The sequence below is a fragment of the Rhineura floridana genome, chromosome 13 (assembly GCF_030035675.1).
Source record: "Rhineura floridana isolate rRhiFlo1 chromosome 13, rRhiFlo1.hap2, whole genome shotgun sequence".
NCBI classification, from domain to species: Eukaryota; Metazoa; Chordata; class Lepidosauria; order Squamata; family Rhineuridae; genus Rhineura; species Rhineura floridana.
Window position 1 is genome coordinate 29,433,461 of NC_084492.1, and position 22,210 is coordinate 29,455,670.

The 22,210-nt window shown below is 46.0% G+C and overlaps 1 protein-coding gene and 1 pseudogene across 1 annotated transcript in view; one reads left to right on the forward strand and one right to left on the reverse strand.

Annotated features, from left to right (window-relative positions):
• Nucleotides 1–22,210, forward strand: part of NKD1 (NKD inhibitor of WNT signaling pathway 1) — a 173,224-nt gene that overhangs the window by 77,507 nt on the left and 73,507 nt on the right. The window contains exon 4 of the mRNA XM_061593989.1: nt 19,966–20,023. Within this exon, the coding sequence (XP_061449973.1) occupies nt 19,966–20,023 (58 nt within the window). The remainder of the gene's footprint in view (nt 1–19,965; nt 20,024–22,210) is intronic.
• On the reverse strand, nt 16,549–16,667 carry LOC133369477 (5S ribosomal RNA; annotated as a pseudogene).

Here is a 22,210-nt window from a genome sequence, read left to right on the forward strand (position 1 = left end):
TCAAGTCTGGGAGAGTAAGCCCCAAATTAAGGGTGAGGAACCTTAGCCCTGGAGGCCAAATGCAGCTCTCCAGACCTCTCTGTCTAGTCCTCTGGACTTTCTCCAGACCATGCCCCTCACTAGTCCTGCTTTGAACAACAAGTGTTTGTGCCTGGCTGGAATGTGTCTTTAAACTCTGATAGCATCTCTTGCTTGGTTGGTTGGAGGATAGGGCCATAGCTCCATGGTAGAGCATCTGTCTTGCATGCAGAAGGTTCCAGGTTCAGTCGCCAGCATCTCCAGGTAAGGCTGGGAGAGACTCCCTGCCTGAAACCCTGGAGAGCCGCTGCCAGTCAGTGTAGACAATACTGAGCTAGTTGGACCAATGATCTGACTCAGTATAAGGCAGCTTCCTATGTTCCTGGAGAGAAGTGTCTGTGCTTGTGCATGCAGAACAGGAGTGGGGAATCGTTGGCCCTCCAGATGTTGCTGAACTACAGCTCCCATCAGCCCCAGCAAGCATGGCCAGTGGCCAGGGATGGTGGAAGCTTGTAGTTCAGCAACATCTGGAAGGCCAAAGGTTCCACACACCAGCTGTGGCCCCAGTTCACCTCAACTACGACTATGTCCTGGTGAAAGCAATTGAATTTGTTCTGTTGGTTTTAAATGGAACCAGCATAGCAGATTCCAAATGGTTCTGAACCCTCAACTTTAAATGGTGGCCACTCTTAAATGATGCATCTTCTACTTGGAGGCTTCTGCATATCACTTTTATTACAACTCTAGACCCTCCTGTCCTAGACTCGACACCACAAAATAAGGAGGGGCCGTAACTCAGAGGCAGAGCACATGCTTTGCATGCAGAAAGTCCCAGGTTCAGTCCAAAGCATCTCCACTTGAAAGGATCAGATGGCAGCTGATAGGAAAGATGTCCCTGCCCAAGATCCTGGAGAGTCCATCCCACTCAGAATTGGCAGTACTGGGCTGGATGGACACATAGCCTGACCTGATACAAGGCAACTTGCTATGTTAATGACAGGACAGCCAGAAGTTCATCTTAATAAGGACATAAGATAAGAGCCTGCTGGATCAGGCCAATGGCCCATCTAGTCCCGCAATCCTGTTTTCATAATGGCTAACCAGATACATCTGCAAACAGGCGTGAGACAATGTATGGGTCCCCAAGGCAGAAATGAGAAGAGAGAAAACACTTGACATTCCCTGAAATCATTCACAGAGGGCAAAGTCTGATCTCTTCAGCGCTTAATGGAGTTCATTAGCCAAATACACAGCAGGCAGAAGTGCCCTCGTGCCTTTGATCACTCAAGTGGTCCTTCCAGTTAGACGCTGGGAGCCAAAAACATGGTCTTTCATCATGCAGGCTTTTCCCTGGCTTCTGTACTGATGTGTAGCACAGATGCCCATCCGGGGGTGGGGGGAGGAGAGAAGGTGATCTTCTGGTTTATGAGTGGTTGTACCTGACTGAGGCTATATATTGCAGGAAGTGGTTGATTCAGAGCAACAATCCTGAATCCTCTTCTTCATATTTTTCCCAGTGGGAAGAAAAAGAAAATGCCAGATTATCTATTTCTTTTATTTTTTACTGAAACATTTTTTTGTCCCACCCATCTGGCCCAACGGCACCACCGCGGGCAGCTTGCAGTGTTGAAAATTACAATTTCATAAGAATGACAATATAAAACAGTCAACCGAGGAGACCAGGATCAGCAACTAAAGTGCAAGTAAAGCATTATCTGCCACACGCAGAAAAAGCCTGCCAAAATAAAACGGTCTTCAGGATATTTGCCACAGTTTCCTAGCTCACCGTCTAAAGGCATATCCTCAAGATAATTTATTCTAAAGACATAGGAAGCTGCCTTATACCAAGTCAGCCCATTTGTTCCATCTAGCTCAGGATTGTCTACACTGACTGGCAGTGACACTCTAGGGTTTGGGGCAGCCTGGAGATGCTGGTAACAGAACCAGCGTCCTTCTGCGTTCAGACCAGATGCCCTTATCACTGAGCTAAAACCCTTCCCCCAATTCAGATGTAATGACAAACTATTGTGAAGCAGGAATCTTGAAGCCAGCACTGCTTAGTTGTCTGAGTCAGCCTTCGCCAACCTTGCAAAAGCTTTGGACCACAACTCCCATCAACCTCAGCCAGCTTCTCATGGACACCTGGCTGGCCACTGTAAGAACAAGCTAGAGCAGGGATGGCAGCCTCCAGATGTGGCTGGACTCTAACCCCCACCAGTCTTAGCCAGCGTGGCCAATGGTTAGGGATGATGGGAGTTATAGTCCAGTGACATCTGGAGGGCATCATGTTGTCTGGATGTCACTAGACTGGCGAAGGCTGTTCTAAGCACTGATCGCTTCCTGTGTCCAGTTCTGGTTGATTCTTCCCAGTGTCAATGTCCAAGCAAATGAGTTTTCCTTTCTATCCACTTTGCACGCTGCTTCTTTTTGTCTTGCTTTTTGTGGTTCTCCATCCCTCTTCCCTTCCTTCCTTCAGCAACTTGGTTGATCCTCTTCCCTCACCCCCCCCCCCCGCCAACAACTCCTCAGTTCCACACATTGCTGGCTTCATATAGAACCCCCTGCGTAGACTTAGCTGGGAGAAAATCGACTGCTCGCAATTTCCCTCTGACAGCTTGTATGAGAGCAAACACTTCCGAGGAGCTGAGAGTCTAGAAATTCAATCAACAGCAGCAGGAAAAAAAAAAAGGGGGGGGGAGAAACTCCAGCCCACTGTGTGTCTCAGCTTTGCTTAGCGCTGTAACTCCCTGCTGGGTAGGAAAGCAATCCAGCTACAATAAATCCTGAAGAGCAGAGTCATTTGGGTAAAAGGAAAAACAAAAGCTGGTTTATACAAACTGATTGAAGTCAGACTCTACCCCCCCTCCCCAAAATGAGAAAGGGAGTGGAGGCGCCAACTTCCTTGACAATTTAAAGAGGAGATTGGCTCCTTTCATCTCCATGAAAAGGTGGGGCTCTTAATGTTGTGTTTGTACAGGAACGTGAAGACTTTTCAAGTGAAGTTAAATGTCGCCCCTTTGACGTCGGAAGTGTCACCGGTGCTACGCCGCAATGGCTCTCGGAGCAGGAACAGCGTCTCTCAAACTTCGTGATGTGGCACCGTGACCCCTAAAATGTTCTCACTCTCCTCCTCCTGTGCTGTCCTGGGTGGAAAGACGTCCATCAGATATATCCGTGTAGATCCTGCAGTTGTTTCTCTCCTCAACCGCCTGGTTCCATTATGCCGGCCTCTTTCCATGCCAACCCAGGGCAAACTGGGCTCAGAGCAGGCAGAACTCGGCCGCCTCGTTCTGACCTTTTGACATTTGCCACATCCTGAGCATTGGCTCCTTTGGAAGGGGACATGGCTCAGTGGTAGAGTGTCCGCTTTGCGTGCAGAAGGTCTCCAGTTCAATCCCCAGCATCTCCAGGTAGGCCTGGGAGTGTCCCCTCTCTGAAACCCTGGAGACCCACTACCAGTGGGCTGTAGTGAACTAATTCCTAACTCATAGACCCATTGCAATGAATGAACCTAGGTTAGTCATGTCTGTTAACTTCAGTGGGTCTACTCCCAAGCAGAGAGCCAGTGTGGTGTAGTGGTTAAGGTGTTGGACTATGACCTGGGAGACCAGGGTTCGAATCCCCACATAGCCATGAAGCTAACTGGGTAGACAACACTAAGCGAGATGGACCAGTGTCTGAGTCTGTATAAGGCAGCTTCCTGGGTTCCTGCGAGGGCCGCCGTGTTGCACAGATAGGACCGCATCCTTGTGAAGGATTAAATCTGGAGCTACTAACACCACCATTGGACCTCCAGATGCTTTGGGCTACAGTTCCCGTAATCCCTGACCCTTAGTCATGCTGGTTGGGTCTGGTGGGAGCTGGGAGTCTGATACCATCTGGAGGGCACTTCTTTCTACCCTTGCTGTAGCTTATTGTATGTCGCTTCACATGTTTTAGTTACAATAATAAAAATGCAAGATGCATATGGTAAGCCACTGGGCTGATGGAGCACTGCCCCACCAACGTCACCTGGCCCACACCTGTCTGCCTTCTTCCTTACTCACTGAGGGTGCCGTGTCCAAGGGGCCCCCAAGCCCTCTAACGTGGTGGGGTGCTGCTGCGGCAGCTTGCCAGATGGAGGGATCTGCTGGCCTGCCGCAAAGGCAGCTCATCAGAAGGACACGCTGAACCTTGTAACTTAATGCTTGCCAGGTGGCTCAAGAGGCCAGGCAGTGGGCTTTCACCTGGGCTGTGTACACACCACACATTTACAGGACATGACTCCCCCTGAATCCTGGAAATGGTAGTTTACCCCTCCCAGAGCTACAAACTTACACTTTCATGTGCTTTAAATGTATGGTATGTATGCAGCCCTGACCCTATAAAGTCTCCAGTTCTGTCCTAGCTGCTGGGACTGAGCTACTTATCTCTAGAGTGAAGACCAAGCGCCTATTGGAGCATAGGTCTATAAGTAGCTGTTGGCTGGGATAGCGAAATTATTGTTATTGTTATTTGATTTATATCCCACCGTTCCTCCCAGCAGGAGACCAGGGCGGCAAACAAAAGCAATAAAAAATTAAAACATCATAAAAACAAACTTTAAAACACATTAAAACAAAACATCTTCAAAGATGTTACTTTAACAAAGCTGTGAAAACATCTTCTAAGATTAAAATCATTTTATAAAAAGAAAGTTTAAAAAAACATTAAAAAGCAATTCCAACACAGACGCAGACTGGGATAGGTCTCAACTGAAAAGGCTTGTTGAAAGAGGAAAGTCTGCATCTCTGCCATCAACTAAGATGGTGGCAGGGGCTTCAGTACCTTAGGGAAACCGCGGCCGCCATCTTCGTTAAGGGCAACAGTAAAAGACAGCAGACAGGTAAGTGGGGAGACGTGGGGAGATGCGGGGGGGGACGTGGGGGTGCAGATCACGGAAGGGGAGCGGTGGGGCGGCTGAGAGCTCCCCGTAGCTCCAGGGGCCATCAGGCCAGTGCCCAACCTGGCCGCCCTTTAGAACCGACCCTGCGTGCGCACATGTGTGTGTGCATGATGGGGGAGGTGTAGGGTTGTGCCCTTCCGTTGTTGTTGGCCAAACAGTAATGTCCGAAGGGGTGGGGGGAGGAGGAAATGGCTCTTTTTAAATAAAGCTCAACATATTTGAAAAACAGACCTTGTGTTTGCCTGTCGTCAAGCAGTATACTACCTGAGTTGGCCTGTTGTGTTTTAATGCATGCTGAGAAACGGTGTTGATGAGGCAAACAGAGGCGAGAGGGCAAGGACCTTGTGTTGTGGTACTTGAAAGGTTTTAAATCACCTGAAGGAAAGTCTCTGTTTTCGCCTTTTTTTGTTCTCTCTCCCCCTCCCATTGTCAGTTCTGAGAAATGCTTCTTCTTCAGCTCTTCTTCTGAGGAGTGTGACTCTGATGTCCTTTCTGTGAGCTCCTCAGAAAAGGTGACATTTTATTATTAAAGGTTTTTTAGTCCGTTCTTTAACTGAACAATTGAATTTAAACAAACTGTTCACAGATATTGTCAGGCCTTTTTGTTTCAAGAGCCTTTTGAGGTGTTGAAAGGAATCTTATCCTAACTCTGGGCTGAATAAACGAATGCTGCTATTCCCTGTTAGAAGAAAAGGCTGCTTTTTCATAGTATGGTCCCGGTTTATAAAGGTTGTGACAAAACAGAAGGAAAATAGCTGGGGGGAAAAGAGGCAATCCTCAATTCATAGCTTCACTGATAAAAACTGGCATCCACCAATTAATCAACTGTAGCTTTAGCTGATTAATCTACCAGTTCAATCAATTAAAGCTTGACACACACACATCCACCAAAAAAACCAGCAAAAATGGCTTGGTTATTTACCAAACGGTTAATGTAATGAATCTGCATTTTCACATAACACTTTTCCTTTTTGTAATTGTGATTGTAATTGGTTGAAAATTTCCACACTTACAATTTTAATTTTTTTTTCTAAAAGTGAACCCCGCTTTCCAAATGTGAGCCCCAAAACAAGCAATAAATCATCATCATGGCTAAGATATACCAAAATCCTATTTCTGAAAGGATTATATTCCACATTCAGAAACCTCATAGTACTTGACCCTAACCTTTTATGAAAACGGATGTCCAGATGTTACATGAAAGAAAACAGGAACAGTTGAACTGGTGGTGATCAGTCTTGTCCCTTAGGCAATGGTCACACTGATCAAAGGGGGGGGAACAGAAAGGGCCGGTGACAAATGGTCCCAGAGGTATGGCCACTCTGAAGGCACTAGATTACCCTTCACCAGCCTGGTGCCCTCCAGACCTTTTTGATTACATCATAGTATTTATAACATTGTGTCATGTTTAGGCCATGTTTTCTGATGGCATAGTTCTTTTTTTGGTGGCATAGAATGTGCAGTTATGGGATCTCTCTGAGAAGTACATCCTGGCTGTGGCTAATGGGAGTTGTATTCAAAAACATTTGGAAAACACCAGGTTGGCAAAGGCTGCATTAGATGCAGCAACCATGCTGCAGCTAAGCAGATCTGGGTTTGGTTTGTGCTTGGATAGGAGACTGTCTGGGAAAGTCCTTGGGAAAGTCTGGGAAAGTCATGGAACTTCCTTGAGTTCCATGATGGAAGAAAGGCAGAATATAAATATAATGCAAGGGCCCAGCCGTGCAGTGGCGTGGAATGGCCAGGTTGATTATGAGGGAATATAGAGGAAGGCAGGAAGTGATGTCTGAATGGCTCAGCTAGACTTTTAAAAGTGTTGGCCCTAGTGGGGTGTGCGGCCAAGAGTGGGCAGAGTAAGAAATGTGACTCTTAGCCTTTGTGCAGTAGGCTATATTACAGCCACACAAAAGTTAGAGGTTTCTGCACCTGCACATCTCTCCCTCTAGGCAAGCAACAGGAAGGAAGATGCCTTATACTGAGTCAGTCCATTGGTCCATTTCATTCATTATGGTCTTCACTGACCAGAAGTGACTCTCCAGTGTTTTGGACAGCTGACATTCTTACCTGTATTTGGAAAGACCAGGGATTGAATCTGGGACCTTTTGCATGCAAAGCAGATGCTCTACCACTGAGTCACAGATCTTCTTAAAGGTGTCACCATATTTCAAGGACACGTTCTAGCTAAGCAAAAGCACTTAAGAGGATATGGAGTGGCGCCAGTGATGGGTCTGGCCTGGGGAAGAGGGCTGGACAGAGAGGCCTGGAAAGGCTGCATTTGGCTCCCAGTCCTGAGGCTTCCCCACTGCTGATTTAAACCATTAAGACGCTTGAGGAAAGGATCCCTGTTAAACCTTGCAAAATAGGAGGGATTTTTTCTGTTGCAGGGATGTGGAATCCAGGCTCTCCAGATGTTGATGGACTCCCAACTCCCATCAACCCCAGCCAGCATGGCCAATGGTCAGGGGTGATGGAAGTTGGGAGACCAGCAACATCTGGAACAGAGCTTGGAAAAGTTACTTTTTTGAATGACAACTCCCATCAGCCCCAGCCAGCATGGCCACTGGATTGGGCTGATGGGAGTTGTTGTTCAAAAAAGTAACTTTTCCAAGCTCTGATCTGGAAGGCCATGGGTTCCCCTGCCCCTGCTCACTTGACTTGCAGCATAAGTGGAGGAGCATCTATTGCAGCGGTTCCCAAACTCCCCCCTCCTCAACAGACCACTTAGGAGTTGCTGAGGGTCTTGGTGGACCACTTCATGATTTTTCTTCCTTTGTAGCAATCGTAATATGCTGTGCTAGATGCTGTATGATTTTTAATTGTGTTTTTGTAGCTTCTTTTGTTTTTTATATTGTATTCCAATTTGTGTTCCATTGTAAACTTCGCAGTTGTTGACATAGGGTTGTATCCACTGTCTCTTAGCGGTATACTTGTTCCATTGCTGAAGTGTTTTGTGCCAGCTGAACATTGTTGTGCAAGAGGATGCATTAGCAGCTTGCTGGTAACTTTGTTGTGCAATACATTGCGCAATCAGGAACGCAACAAGTTTCTGCTAGTGCAGTTGTTGCATTGGATTCCTGTGTTGTACAGCGTTAAAACTCACCCATCCGCTAGTGCAAGAGTCCTTGTGCTTAAGGACAGAGAATGTTGGCTACGTCCTGTGGGTCCTCATTATATGCTTGTGTAATCGGTGGCGTACACAAGTGCTTGGAAATTTTAGTTACATTTCTGAAAAAGCATAAATGTATTTTGCCTTCAGGAAGGAGTTGCAGACCCCCCTCCTCCCAGAAGCTTGTTCCGCCAACTCAACTTTAAATGCATGGTTTTGTAAATTGGGCTGAATGGAAGAGGGTTGATAGGACAAGTACGAGTTGGTTAGATATGAAGAGCTATGGATTAGTAGAGTGGGCAGTTTTGATGGAAGGACAGTTTTTGTCCATATGCTTCTCGGATTGGCATTGTCCATGCTATGGCCTGAATGGGGTAAGATAGATGCTTTGTGCTTGCAGAGAGGCGGCTGAGGAGGGAAGACCTTGTGCTGTCATTTGTTTTCTCTCTCTCCACCTCCCCCAACACTCTTTTTGGGGGGGATCTTTTATATCCTTCCAAATATAGGACAGGTGCCAAGTCTGAAGGATGCTGCTGATCGAGGTGGTGCAAGATGCAGAACCCTACTGTTTCAAACTCTGTGATCAGAGATGTCTTGATCTTGCAGACCTTACACAGGCAAACCTCCCACCGATTTCAAGGGCAGATTGGTCAACACTGGAACAGGAAGAAAAGGATACAAGTTGTGCCTAGCCATGCATTACGATACCCCCTCACTGGGAAAACGTTGTAAACTTTATTTTTGTTTTCACCTTGCTCCCTAAAACCCTGTCAGCAACTCCTGGTGATGGCTGGGACCTTTGTTTTCCCCAAACGGAAAAAAGAGGATGTTGTTGTGCATTGTAAAAGCATCAGTAAGCTTTGCAAGGCTCACTTTATTTTTATTATTTTTCCTAGGAATCGCAGCTCCCAAGTTTTTACCTGGCATTGATAGCTAGCTTTTGTTTAGGGACACAGTCACCCAGACTCATCCATCCTTTTTGGAGCTACAGAGGACTGATGGAAGGGAACTGGCTCAGTCTTCATGCCAGGCTGGGAGGTGCTGAGAAGTGGCAAGAACCTTTCTTCTGAGTGCCCTCCAAAGCTCAGAGAAAGAAGAGAGAATGATTTGTGGAGTTGTAGTGGGGCTTGCAAGGCATCTACTCCAACCATAGGAAGGGGTGTAGCTCAGTGGTGTAGCACCTGCCTGTCCTGGCTCCTGTCCCAAGACATGATGACAGAGGCTCTTACCTGAAAGTAAGAGAAAGCTTTATTCAAGCAAGCAACAGTACAGGTTCATAAGCAGGCACAGGATACAGGGGACCCGATATGAGAGTTCAAGAACTGGATGAGAAGTTCAGGATTTGACTGAGGCAACAAGCTGTCATGTCCATCCTACCAAGCTTTTAAGGGCGAGATGGGGTGTGCTTGTTCACGAGACACTCTCCCCTTACGGGAATGGAGAGCTACAGTTCCCTGAGTTCTGTGGGGAGAGAGACTGACTGCTAAACCACCCTGGCAATTGTAGCTCTGTGAGAAGAATAGGGGTCTCCTAACAACTGTCAGCACCCTTCACAAATTACCTGTCCCAGGATTCTTTGGGGGAAGCCATGACTGTTTCAAGTGGAATAATAAGTGCAATAAATTTCTGGTATGAATGTGTCTAGACCTAATCTAACATTATGCAGTAGTAGTAATATTATTCTGTAGCACCATTGGTGTGAATGGTGTTTCACTGCAGGGTTGGGGAATCTCAAGTGCGAGGGCCAAGTACATTCCTCTGTTTGTTCTTCCAGATTCTCTCCAGGCCATAACATTTCCCAAGGCCACTTCCCCTCACCAGACCTCACCAGTGTTCTGCACTCTCCTCGATGAAGCATAAGGGGCATTGAAGAGACACAGTGGAGTCATTTCAGGGTGCAAGGAGAGGGCAGAGAGGTTTCATTGAATCGTGGAGGGTGGCAGAGCTCAAGCTCTGAAGAAACCTCACTCCTTTCACTGGGCCCAACTCAGGAGCCATCCCACACCCTCTTGTCTCCCAAACAAAACCATCCTTTTCACCCACTTTTCACCCACTTTTAGCACAGACAGTGCTTCTGGCAAGCTTCCACAGTCCTTTACTTTGGTTTAATCACATCCTTGGATGGTTATATGTCCTATACATGAAAAGAAATACCTGTTGGAAGCTTATTTTGACTGCAATCCTTTTGCATATTTACTTGGAAGCAAGTCCCACTGTGTTCCGTGAGGCTTTTCCCCAGATAGAGTTGCAGTCTGGGAGGACACAAGCAAGCTTTTAACAGTGTAGCTGTTAAATTACGGGGATGGGGTGAGGGGGAGAGAGATTTCAAGAATTACACTCTGGGAGGCATCTACAAAATATTGCTGAACACAGATTAGTTTCCTCTAAGCAATCTTTAACTGCTGCTAGGCAGTGAAGGTTTTGTTAGCTACCATGTAATTTCGGGGTTCTAGTCCTTGTCAGTGGATTGCAAGTTTGGAATCCGGGTGCAATAGTTCATTCCGGATTAGGAATGCCTGATACTGAGTCAGAGCATTGGGCCATCTACCTCATTACTGTCTACACCGACAGGCAGTGACTCCCCAGCATTTCAGCAGAGATTCTTTCTCAGCCCCACCTGGAGATGCTGGGGATTGAACCTGAGACCTTCTGAATGCAAAGCAGATGCTCTGCCTCTGAGCTACGGCCCTTCCCCCAGTGGCAACTGGTGGCTCCATGCCTGTGAGATAGTCCTCTCCTGTGGTTCAGCACCTTGGACAGCTCCTTGAAAGTTCAGGCTAAAACCCAAGAGCACATTCCACTGCCCAATGGCATGGAGATTAATTAGGGGTAGGTTCAGGGCAGGATTAATGAGGGGTAGGTTTTTGTGTATGTGTGGTGTAGTGGTTAAGGTGTTGGAGTACGACCTGGGAGACCAGGGTTCAAATCCCCACACAGCCATGAAGCTCACTGGGTGACCTTGGGCCAGTCACTGCCTCTCAGCCTCATGAAAACCCTATTTATAGGGTCGCCATAAGTCGGAATTGACTTGAAGGAGTACATTTACAACACAGGGATGGGAAACCTGTAGCCCTTCCAGATTTTGTTGGACTCCAATTCCTAACAGCCCCAGGCCAGCCTGGCTAGTGGTCAGGGCCAATGGGACTTGTAGTCCAACAACGTCTGGAGTACCACGGGCTCCTCATACTAATGTAATGTAAAACATATTTTTCTCCCAAAGGTTATTCTATGTAAATATTTGGTTTTTCTCCTTGTTCTCCTCACTCTTCGCCCCTCCACCTCAATGTTTCCTGAACTACAAGAATTCTTGGAATACGTTAGTTGTAATGAGTTATGTGGGCATGATTTCCCCCCTCTTCTTTTAAGCTTCATGGCATAAACATCTGTTAGCTTTTAAGAGAACAGAGATGTAGAGAACAGGGCTGATGGAGAAGGAAAAAAACAGAGAGGGGAGAAAGAGCAAAGATATAAAATTCTCTAGTAGGAAGTCTTGGTTTCAAAGTCCAGGGGTGGGGAGTTGGGATCCACTAAACAACTTTTGCATTTTAATGTTCTTTTTAAGAAAATGCAGACAGCAGACCAGTTCATGTATTGAAAAAGCTGTGGTCATTGTGAGTATGTGTGTGTGTGTTTTCAATTGCTGGCTTGAAAGAACTTTTGACAATCTTTTCAGATGTAGCCTGACATGATGAAGTTGCTACAGAAATGCTCTAGCAGAATTAGAGCTTCCTCATTTTGGAATGGGCCAGTTGAAATTGACCATTTCAAACAGAAGAACTGTGAGCTGCAAAATCTGTGTTGTTTAGGCATGCACAAGTGGGGCCTTTGATCCAACAGGACGTCTAGAACACCAGGGCTGGCTCCAAACCTGTTAGTGTTCCCTTATTGATTTTCCTGCCCCTCCTGGTGGTCTTTGCCCGCCCCGGCAGGCTTCTTCATTAGCAGTGCTCCTCTGATTGGCATTAGACAGCTGCTATTTTAATCTCCACACTGTTCCTCTGGTGCCATGTCTCTGTGGGGCATTGTAATTTCCCACAAAGGTGGCCAACTGGTGCTCATCTCCAGATTTTTTTTCTAAGCTGAGCAATGGGGAAACTTCAACAGTGGGCCTTATCTTGGGTCATGAGCCCAAGCATCTACCTGAGAATGACATATAGTGGCGCTGTGCCTCACAAGCGCTATGTCTGAACCTGAATTGATAGCCTTTGGATCTGTGTGAGGCTGCCCCTTTGTGGTGAGCCACCATATTGTAGACTGCAGCATCGCCTCCAGGCCCTGTGCTGACCCCATCCATCCAGGCTGGCCATTGGATCCTCCTGCATAGGGAGAAGTGTAAAAGGGCTTCCTGTTTCAATTAAGTCTTCCTGCGCTTTGGTGTGTACCCCAGGGATAGGGAACCTGTGGCCTCCCAGATGATGTTGGGCTCCCAGTTCCCATCCACCCCAGCTAGCATGGCCAATTGTGAAGGATGGTGGGAGTTGTAGTCTGGAAGTATCTGGAGGGCCACAGACTCCCCATCCCTGCTGCATCCTTTGCTCATAACAACAACAACAACAACAACAACAATGTATAAATGACCTAATAAAATAGCCTTTGGACATATTGCACAGGTCTTAGCCTAATAAGATTATCTTGAACATCTGTTGATCTTGTTGTCCCCCCCCGATATTCTCAATTACTTTTTGCTTTACGAAAATAGATAAAAAGTGATGGGGAGTGCCATGAGGTGAACTCTCTGAAACTGAGAGCTAATAGGGACATAAGAAGCTGCTCTATACTGAGTCAGACCAGTGGTCCATCTAGCTCAGTATTGTCCACACTGATTGGCAGTGGTCCTTCAGGGTTTCAGACAGCAGTCTTTTCCCAGCCCTACCTGAAGATGCTGGGGATTGAACCAAGGACCTTCTGCATGCAAAGCAGATGTTTTGCCACTGAGCCATGGCCCTTCCCAAATGGTGTCCTCTCTGTAAAACATAAAGCAAAACAAAACAAAAAACAGATTCAATTCAAGCACGGCTCTAGCGTTTTGCTCCTTTCAAGCTTGTGTACCAGTAGATTTTGTGTTCGCCATCCTTTTCGTCTCAGCTTTCTCTCCCTCTGGCTCACGGCAGCTGCCTTGCATATTTCTGAATGTAGGAGGGGAGAGGGGCTGGGCTCAGTCTTTGGCTGGATGGGTCAAACAAATGCTGATGACAGTTGGGTTTTTTTGGAGGGGGTATGCATCCTCCCTCTTCACTCCCCCCCCCAAATGCAACTTCCTGGCCTGCTGGAATTCTGGTCTGCTCTGGAAAGGAGGGTGTTGACATACCTGGGTTTGTGGATGGGGGAAGAGAACTCCAAGAGTGGGAGAAGGGGCGGGGAATTGCTGCCCATGGAATGTGAGCCATCTGTTCCCCCAGCACCTCCTGCTGACAGATTTATGGAGCAACGTTAGCCAGTGTCTTGGAGGGTTGCACACCTGTGTTTTGTGTTGCAAGGGGTGCAGGCCTATCTAGCATTTGCAAAGGGTTTGTCCATTCACAGGGGTGAGCTGACGGGATATATAATTGCAGCCTACCAATAGCATAATGTGAGAATAGATTGCACCTGTCGGGGTCGGCCAAGATTAGAACCGGCGGGCTGGATGGGGGGTGGACTCCTGCTCTGTATTTCTGTTGCCCATTGTGGTGAGTCACTTAAAGCTGCCAAGGGAAGGCTGGAACAGGGGTGTGGAAGCTTGCCAGAAAGGCGAACCTCCCTAATTTAAATTTTCTGAAACAAGACAAGAACTGGAGCACAGCCATCCTTCAAAATTTGCACTTCTCTGACTTTTGCGGTGAAGTTCTCCAGCCAAGTAATGTATACAGAAATGCATGTACTGGGGAAAGTATGCATAGAAATGCATATATCAGTGAAAATGGCATACAAAATGCATTCTGTCTGGGAAAATTGCTTTGCAAATATATATATATATGTTCGGCAAAACTGCATACAGACAGGTGTATTTGGAGAAATTTGCTGATCAATTTTCATGAGGACTTAAAAAAAACACACCAAAAAATGATATGGGAAATGTGAAGAACTGAATTTAAGATTGAAAAAAACGAGAAAGGTAGAGGAACCCAACTTGAGAGATTCATCCATCCCTGCCTAGACTTCCCAGGCGTTTTGGTCCATTCTCCAGTCTGCACTTCTTGACCAGGCCTCTTTCAAGATCATTTCCCTTTCAGCTCTGGCTTCATTTCACTGGGTCTCTTTTATCACTGCCAGGACAGTTCTGACTCCTTGCACTCCAGTGCAGACAGAACATCTCTCTCTTACTCTTGTACTGTCCTGTCTCCTGTTAGCTTGCTTTTAACTAGTAGGGTGACTCAGAAGCTTTCCTAAGTCCCTCTGGGTCTCTTCTACCACACCAGCTCAACAGAGTGAGGGCTCCCAATCCATGCAGATGGGATATGTGGTTGAGGAAGTGATGGAGAGATGCTCTCCTCTCACTGGACCAGCCTCCCAACTTTCTTTTGACTGTTCTGAATTGACTGCCAGTTTGGTTGGATGACCGTAGGCTGTTGTATTTTGTGAGAAAAACCTCTCCCTCTCCTCTTTTTCCATAACACCCATAACTTTATACAACCCTATTGTGCCATCTTTTCTAAACTAAAAGTCCCCAAGGGGTTTGTATGTTTATTACATTTACACCCCACCCTTTCTCCCAAAGGAGCCCAGGGAAGCAAACAACAAATGATCAAATAATAATAATAATAATAATAAAAATCTTTAAAACAATTCCAGAACAGATGACGACTGGGAAAAGTTTAGCTTTTCCTTGTACGGAAGGTATGACTCCAGTGCTCCCGACTGATCACTGTCAAAGAATTCCAACTGCCTCGTCACCACTGTTATTCCTAGGAAAAAAATAATATGACAGCTAGCTTGAAACTAGTTTCAAAGCAGTCTATGTATTTGGGGGAGATGCCCCTTAATTTTAAAATAAAGTGAGTGTATCGGCTCAGTGGTGGCTGGTGCCCATTGGGCATGGTAGGGCGACCAACAGTAGGTGGCACCAGAGCCAATGACAAGCACAGCCATCCCCTGACTCAGCCTTTCCCAACCAGTGTGCCTCCAGATGTTGTTGGACCACAATTCCCATCTTTCCTGACCATTGGCAATGCTGGCTGATGCTGATGGGAGTTGTAGTTCAACAACATCTGGAGGCACACTGGTTGGAAAAGGCTGCACTGGTTGTAAGTAAGAAGGTAAGCAGGTGCGGGTTGGCTGAGGGCAGACTGAGGTCAGTTGGGGAGTGTCCCATTTGCTACAAGAGACCAGCCACCACTGCATTGGCTTCTGTTTTTTTCTTTTTTAAAAAATAAGGCTGAGATCAGGATGGTTGTGTGTACATGACTTTTGCTTTTTATTTCAGAATGTTGCAGAATAGTTTTGGGTGGGTGGCAACTTGCCGGCCTCATGTAAAGGTCGTGATTCAGAGAAATGTAGTCATGTTCTACAGCATAACCTTATACATGTCTACCCAGAAGTATGCCTCACTAAGTTCACAGGGGCCTACTCTCAGGTGCATAAGACTGCCGCTTAAGTCCCATTGGTTTTAATAGAACATGATTTCTTTCCCTCTGGATTGGGGTCATGGTGCATCTTCATAAAGAGGGTGCTGAGATCATTACCATTGGCAACATATGGGTCTGTGCAGCTTCCTCCTGCATTAACACATAAATATTTTGCTCCATTTGGTTCTTAGCATAATAGTAGTATATTTTGTCTGGCTGCCTGCACAGGCCTGTTATATCACAGGCCTGTCTATCAGAGATAATGCATGCCATAATCAGACTGGCATGAAGGAGCAAATTTAATTGACAGCTGATGACTTCTAGCTGTCTGGTTGTGTTGTTGAAATTTCCAAAGGTTTCCATGATCTGTTTTTGGAAAAAGGGGTATTCAGTTATTGGGTTATTAATATGCATACATTGCTGCTCTTGCAAAATTGATCAAACCGCTGTTTTGAAGTTGTGGCTATAATAACAGGCTTGAGGAGGGAAAATGTTTAAAACTGAAAGCTTGAATGGTCAAATATCAGCTTGCTACTTATTTGAACTAAGCAATGCAAAATGAAGAGTGATAAGCAAGTGCTTTTTTCTTAAAGTACATTATTGTTGGAAATAGGGAGTTTTAGTTCTTAAAATATGAACTTTTCTTCCTCTTTGAAGTTCTCCCTCCACCCCAGGCAATCTCCCTGGCAATTAGATGGAGTGTTGCATTTTTAAAAAAAATGGTGGAGTCTTATAAAAGTATACTGTAAAGGGTGGATTTAATTACCATAGTGATTTAGAGCTGGGTGTGGTCTCAGAAATGCAAAGTTATAAGTAATGAGGCTGCAAATACAAATTTGTTACTATATGCCTTCAAGCCGATTACGACTTATGGTGACCCTATGAATCTTTTTTGGATATATTCATAGGGTTTTCATGGTAAGAGGTATTCAGAGGTGATGTACCCTTGCCTTCCTCTAAGCCTATGGCACCGGGTATTCCCAGGCAGTTTCCCATCCAAGTACTAACCAGGCCTGACCCTGCTTAGCTTCTGAGATCAGATGAGATTGGGCATGTTCAGGGTAGTATGGCCGTAGGCGCAAGTACAAATAGAAGGTTATTAAGAATTAAATATGTGCCTTTGTTTCCATGGAGAATAGTTTTGTGTAGGAGAATGTCTGTGTCGGAGTGTGTTAAGGGTGTCTGATTCTGGCCTCCACTTACTTTTGGGTCTGCTCCTACCTGCTGCTGAAATGCAGTCCTTGCAGTTTTCCATTGGGGTAGCCTGTTCTTGGCCCAAAGAAGGTCTGCACCCTTGATGCAATGCTAAAGTTGGCCCGTCCATTGGTAAGCTGGGCACACACATCAGGAAACCCTTGCTACTGTGGTCCCCAGCTACCCTTTTCTCCAGTTTGGTGAGAGAGGAATTCCATATGACTGCTGTTGGCCAACAAAATGGCAGTGTTGGGTAGGGAAGAGAGAGAAACCAGCCAAAACCAGCTGAGCAGAAGTGAGCTTGAAGCTAAGCGTGAGATGGTGACTGAAACATTTCTGAGATGTTTTGTCACCTCCAAGTTTTGGGTTGGAAGAAATCATAATATTTGTGTGCAAGCAATTTCTCATAGCTTCATTGCAGCTTCAGATTTTAGCAGCAGTGCTAAACATGAGCCTGTCTTCTGTAAAGAGATTTTTTTTCCTCCTAGGATCACTTTTCCTGCTGGTGTGTTGCTTTCTTCTGTTTTCCAGAAATATTCTGAGTGCATGATCTGAAATGACTATGTCAGATATCTTTGCAGAACAGTAAACTGATTGGCAAAGGTGATTTTAGGCAAAACAGCACTGCTTGTATTGCACTTCAACTTGAAGACTAGAGGGGGCAAAGTAAAGACATTCACGCAATCTGCAACGGCATACCCTCCCCACGTAAATATTGAGTGCAGGCTCCTTTGATCCATTTGGAATTGAGTGAGAGAGGGAAGGGTGCTTAACCCTTTGTGGTCCCAATGTAGGTTGCCTCCCTCCTGCACACTGCTATTCGGAGTAGCACAGGTGTGGAGAACCTTTTACCCTGTAGATGTTGCTGAACTATAACTCCCATCATCCTTGACCATTGGCTGTGCTTGCTGTGGCTGATGGGAGTTGTAGTTCTGCAACATCTGGAGGGCCAAAGGTTCCTCACACCTGTACTAGAAGGAAAGCTTCCACTGGCACAAATGTGAGCTTGCCCACTAGTGCAAATAGCAGCTTCAGGGCCCCATGATTGACACTCTAGCAAGGGGCAAAGGGTTAAGGCCCTCTCTTCACTTCCCAGGTTCTGATAGAGATCAGCCCTACTTCTTCCCTTCTTTCCCTTCTTCTTCATCTTCTATTCACTCTTTTAAAAGCCATTACTGCAACAACCACTGTATGCTGCCCTTGGGGCTGCCCTGGAAGTGGCAGCTAGTGCAAAATGTGGCAGCCGTCTTATTATGCTGCTGCTGAAAGAATTGCACTGGTTGCCAATTAGCTTCCTGAACTAGGTTCTAGGTGCTGGTATTGGTGTACAAATATGCAGTTTGAGACCAGGATACTGAAAAGATTGTTTCATCCCCCGTGCACCCAAACAATAGCTGTGTTCTGCAAGAGAGGGCATCCTGTAGATATCATCTTCTCAGGAAGCCATTTCTGACATGATGTTGGAATAGAGCCTTTAATGTGGCAGCCACTGCCCTTTGGAGCTCCCTCCCATTGTATATCTGTCAGGCACCTTCTCTATTGTCTTTTTACTGTCTGCTAAAGACATACGTCTTTCAACAAAACTTCTGCATTGAGATCTTTATCCCAGTTTGTATCTGTATTGGATTTCAATTGATTTTATTATTGTAAGTGTGTGCGCGTGTGCATGCGTGTACACGGGCGTGCCTATTAGGCCATTGAGTCCAACCCACTGCTCAATGCAGGAATCCAACTTAAAGCATATCTGACAGGTAGCTGTCTTAGCTGCCTCTTGAATGCCTCCCGTGCTGGAGAGCCCATCAGCTCCCTGGTCATTGGTTCCATTGTCATGCCGCTCTAACAGTCAGGAAGCTTTTCCTGGTGTTCAGCCAAAATCTGGCTTCCTGTAACTTGAGCCCATTATTCCATGTCCTGCACACCGGGACAATTGAGAAGAGCTCCTGGCCCTCCTCTGCAGTCACTAGGGTTGGTGTCACCCAGTGCGGGACCTGACGGCCGCACTGACTGACTGCCGGGACACCCCAATAGGCGGCTCCGAGCTGGTGGCAGGCCGGCAAGGATGTTTCCCCGAGCCCCACCCCGCCCCAGCCCACCGCGGGGAGGGGCTCACCCACCCACTCGCCCGGAACCTGCCTTTGGCCCGCCACGTCGGGGCGCTGAGGGAGCCAGCGGGCAGCCATCTGCCAGGGGCGGAGCCTCCTCCTGACAGATCTCCTCCTCCTCCTGGGACCGCTTCCCCTTCACACATCCCTCGCTTCATCTCCGGTCTGGGATCCGGGTGCCTTTGCACGGGTTTTGTGCACTCCTGGGTTCTGCGCCAGCCAGATGGGAGCCCCCGCGGCAGCTTTGGGTGTCACGCCTCTCATGGTGTCACCCAGGTGCGGTCCGCACCTCCCGCACCCACCTAGTGACACCTCTGCTCCTCTGTGTGACAACCTTGCAAGTTCTTGAAGAGTGCTATCATATCTCCCCTCAGCCTTCTCTTCTCAAGGCTAAAACGCCCAGTTCTTTCAGTCTCTCTTCATAGGGCTTTGTTTTGTACATTTATGTTCTGTAATTGTTTTTATATATGCAATTGTTTTAACTATTTTTATATCTGTAGTTTTCTATATATGTGTTTATTATATTGTAAATCACTTTGGGATGCCCCAGGGAGCAATTCATAAATGAAGTAAATTATAATAATTGTGCAAAAGGTGTCTCATTATTTTGGGTCTTTAGAGTGAGAACTGACAAGTCCATCATGAGCTTGCAATGGCATGGCAGGCATCTTAGTGTGCATGGATAATGTGTATTTGTACCATACATTTAAAAACACATTTACAGCACATGGCTACCCTTCAGAGAATTCTGGGAACTGTAGTTTACCCCATACAGAGCTACACTTCCCAGCACTCTTCACAAGCCACAGTTTAAATGTGATTTAAATGTGTTTTAAAATATATGGAATGGATGTGACCAGACTCAGGACCCATTGGTGAACTGTAGAGAGTTTTCCAGAATATTTGCAGATCTCCTGGGCATGTCTTAAAGAACTGGATGTGTGCATTGTCCGCTTGGATGAAATTTTGCCACATCTTTTCAGATTAACATTAGCTAGAAATGTTATGTGGCTTAAAAGCATCACATATTGCTATACATGCCAATAACTCCCCTTTGTTGTTTTATTTACATTTTTACAGGATCCAGCTGGTGAAGGTTACAGGGAGGCAATTGAAAACGAACACTTTCATCTGGAAGGTACCTTTAAACAAATAAATAACTACTATGCCTTTTTTTAAAGCAAAGGAAACTTGTTCTGTGCATAATAAGGAGGCATGCGTATATATGTGTGTATTTATATAGGTGGGCGGCTGAACAAAAACCCTCTTGAAGTTTCCTTTGTCAGTGAATGAAAGACATCTGTGTGACTTGCATAGTAGTGGGGCCTTTTAAGAATTACGGAGTTTTTGCTTCTTGTAAGACCCACCAGTATATGTGTGATCAAAGACTTGGGCAACATCCCCACAATACATTTTAAAGCACATTTTTACCACTTCTAACAGACATCAAGTCAAATAATCCTGGGAACTGTAGTTGTTAAGGGTGCTGAGAGTTTTTGTTGTTGTTGTTATGTGCCTTCAAGTCGATTACGACTTACGGTGACCCTATGAATCAGCGACCTCCAAGAGCATCTGTCATGAACCACCCTGTTCAGATCTTGTAAGTTCAGGTCTGTGGCTTCCTTTATTTATTTATGAATTTTTTATGAGAGTTTTTAGAAGACCCCTATTCCCCTCCCAGGGCTACAATTCAAGAAATTCTTCTTCCTAGGTAACTCTCTGTGAGGAACATGTAGCTCAGTGGGGAGAAGAGGGGTCTCCTAACAACTCTCAGCATCCTTATCAAACTACCGTTGTCAGGATTACGGGAGTGTAGCCGCGGCTGTTTAAAGTGGTATAAAAGTGCTTGAAATATATGGGGCCTGTGTCTATACTAAGACCAAATGGGATCAGCAACGAAACTGTTGTTGTGGATTCCCCTCCTAAATGGACTGTTTCAGTTGAGGGTTCCAGCAGTCATTTTATCTCATCAGGGTATTCTGGTCTTTCCTTTCCTATGCAGCTTTCCACCCCTAACTCTCAGCCTGCATTCTGTGGCTGTTGATTATGCTCAGTTTGACCTCTTTTTTTGGGGGGGGGGAAGAAATGCTTTTAGCCCCCACTTTTTCTTTAATTTATCCTTCTGCAAACCTCAGACTTACCTGGGTATATTGATGCCTCCCTCCTGTTTTTGCTGCAAATTGGTGGGCAGTCATCACCCGAGCTTGCTATTAGAGGGAGTGATTACAAGTAGAAACCAGTTAAACCAAGTATGAAATAACAGTATAAACTTCCATTCACTTTTATTTTACTTTATTTATTAGATTTATATCCTGCCTTTCCTCCCAAAGGGAGCCCAGGGCAGCAAACAACAGTGATAAAACACTATTTTTTAAAAAAATATTTAAAAGCATCTTAAAAAGCAATTCCAGTGCAGACACAGACTGGGATATGGTCTCTACTTAAAAGGCTTGTTGAAAGAGGAAGGTCTTCAGTGGGCACTGGAAAGATAACAGAGATGGTGCCTGTCTAATATCTAAGGGGAGGGAATTTTGAAGGGTAGGTGCCACCACACTAAAGGTCCAATTCCTATGCTGTGTGCAGTGGACCTCCTAATAAGATGGTATCTGCAGGAGGCCCTCACCTGCAGAGCGCAATGATCAATTGGGTATATAAGGAGTGAGATGATATTTCTGGTTTCTTTAACAGTATGAAACACCAGACTTGGATATCTAAATCGCTGTATTGCCTTGAGCAGTGGCATTATAGAAGGCACAGTATAAAAGCCCCCTTAAGGCTAGCATAATATCCAGCATATGATATTCTAAAACTAGCTGGCGGCAGCCCTCTCTGTTAGGCAACAGAATACCATTTCTTGATATTTTGTGCACACAGTAAGTCTGCCAGTCATTGTTAAATGCTGTGCCCTGGGCTCCTACTGGGAGGCAGAGCCGGATATAAATTTCATAAATAAATAAATAAATAAATGAGGGAAGCGGGGGTGGGGGGCTTTTCATGCAGGGAGATGCTTTCGCTCTCTGGCTTCCCCTGCAGTTGCAAAGCAGGTAGATGGTTGCTTTTTATGGCATTCTTTCTTTGTGAATGGGGTTTCTTATGAAGCACCGCTGTGATGTCCCAGATGTCCACCCACAGCCATGCCTTGGGTTCCAGCATGGAATAATCTACCAGCATCGCTCCCACGAGATGTAGCGATGGCCACCAACATGAATAGTTTTAAAAGAGGATTAGACAAACACAGGGAGAATAAGGCTATCAATGGCTCCTAGCCACATTGGCGATGCCCTGTCTCTAATCTATTGGAGGAAGTGTGCCTCTGAATACCAGT